The sequence below is a fragment of the Vigna radiata genome, chromosome 8 (assembly GCF_000741045.1).
Source record: "Vigna radiata var. radiata cultivar VC1973A chromosome 8, Vradiata_ver6, whole genome shotgun sequence".
In the NCBI taxonomy this organism is placed as follows: Eukaryota; Viridiplantae; Streptophyta; class Magnoliopsida; order Fabales; family Fabaceae; genus Vigna; species Vigna radiata.
In genome coordinates, this window is record NC_028358.1 from 37,600,860 (window position 1) to 37,602,609 (window position 1,750).

The 1,750-nt window shown below is 34.2% G+C and overlaps 1 protein-coding gene across 1 annotated transcript in view; it reads left to right on the forward strand.

Annotated features, from left to right (window-relative positions):
- Positions 1-1,152: 1,152 nt before the first annotated feature.
- The window catches only part of LOC111242290 (ABC transporter G family member 24-like), a gene marked incomplete at its 3' end in the record, with an annotated part of 1,976 nt that continues 1,378 nt past the window's right edge, over positions 1,153-1,750 (forward strand). The window contains exon 1 of the mRNA XM_022784825.1: positions 1,153-1,382. Coding sequence (XP_022640546.1) covers positions 1,153-1,382 — 230 coding nt within the window. The remainder of the gene's footprint in view (positions 1,383-1,750) is intronic.

Sequence of the window (1,750 nt, forward strand, 5' to 3'; positions counted from 1 at the left end):
CTTACCTAGAAAATATGAACAACTCTAGATAACCCCACTCGAAGCTTGCGTCACAAGGAAACTCTACAAAAACCCACAACTCACCGATTGGTGATAGGAAACCAACCTTAAAACCTAAACTGAGATAGAAATTGAAGAGAAAAACAACTAGATACATGCAAATAGAAATTGTTGCATGATCACGGTCCAAGAACGTACGGAAAGATTGTAGTCCTCGATGACAGGATCGTCTAGGCACTCCCTGACTGTTAAACAGATAGCCCGATAGTGAAAAATTGTAGAGAAAAGTCAAATAAACTAAAGAGAATAATGTTTTAAAGAGATATAATGTTTTTAAAATAATGAGACACGTTTATAAAAATTCTATTTGTATTATAAGATTAATTTAAAATAAAATAATCGGTATCATTATTTTAACACATTTATTTATGTAATATTTTATTTTTTAGATTCTCACAATAATCAAGTATGTTAAATCAATCGAGTGCCATGGCATAAAATGATTAGTGTAGAAGTAGAATGTAAATTATTGGGGATAAAAAGAGTTTTCCAGGGTATAAAAAAGATTAGTGAAATGCGAGACATTCATCATAAATTATTATAGAAGGAAAGTTTGTAAAATTATAATATGAGCTGTTTAAGAATGATGAGGCGTGGTTAAATTTCAATCAAGTGAAACAAGAGTATCTTTAGTGTGCATTAATAAAAATAATATTATTTTAACATAAGTTCTGTAAATAGGACTTTCCTATGGTTTTCTTTATATAATTAACTTATTTGACCTTAAATATGTTTAGTCTTACTGGGTCGTTTATAAGTAGAAATTGAGATCCCGTAAGAGTAGATTCCTTCTGGTTTGAAAATCTGACATTTTAACCAAAACTCGAGGCTAAATTAACGGAATGTCTTTCTTTTTTGTAGACTATAATACTTGTCTTTTCAGTGTATTAAACAGATTTATACATATCCTCGTTCGAACGTGGTATCACGACTGTCCCTTTGGCGGGACCCACCATTACAACATCACTTTCTCAATCTCTTTTTTCTATTGCTATGTTCCCATCATGGCATGGCATTCCTTGAAGAAGAAGCTCAAAACCCTTTTTCTGTAGAGTGCCAAAAGCATCTGTTCTATTCGTTTTCAACTCCAAAATGTGTAGGTGGAGCACCAATTCAAAGCATTTGTGGGTGCCCATTGTGCTTTTCAGCTTGTTCCTCTGGATGACGCAGTTGCAGTGCCAACAAATGAATGACTATGACCAAATTGATAGCCCTGCTGTTCTTCCCCTCGTCACTCAGCTTGTGTACAGTCAAATCTCCAATTTGACATCAATCATCAGCCAGGAAATTAGCAGGGAGTCCACTTTCTGTGTCAAAGATCCGTGAGTTTCTCGCTTTTAATATTTTTTTATTATACTATAGCATTTTTTCCCATCTATGTGATTACTTTTGCAACATGGTGTACTGGCGTGGGATGGATAGACAATACACAGTTTTATTACCAGGATGAACGGATAGATCAGTCTGTGTTTTCATAGTGATTACTGGCATTGTTGTGATGGTTTGAATCAGTTCTTTTGTGTGTATAGAATGAGATGAGCTTGTTTGCTAGAGCATAACTCAGGAATTGTTTCATTGTGTTTATTTGATGTGATGGGCATGTTAGTGAAAAATGCAGTTACATTTTTTTTCAAAACGCCGGTTGAAAAGGTGTGTGTGTGTGTGTGTATATATATATGAGAGAGAGAGA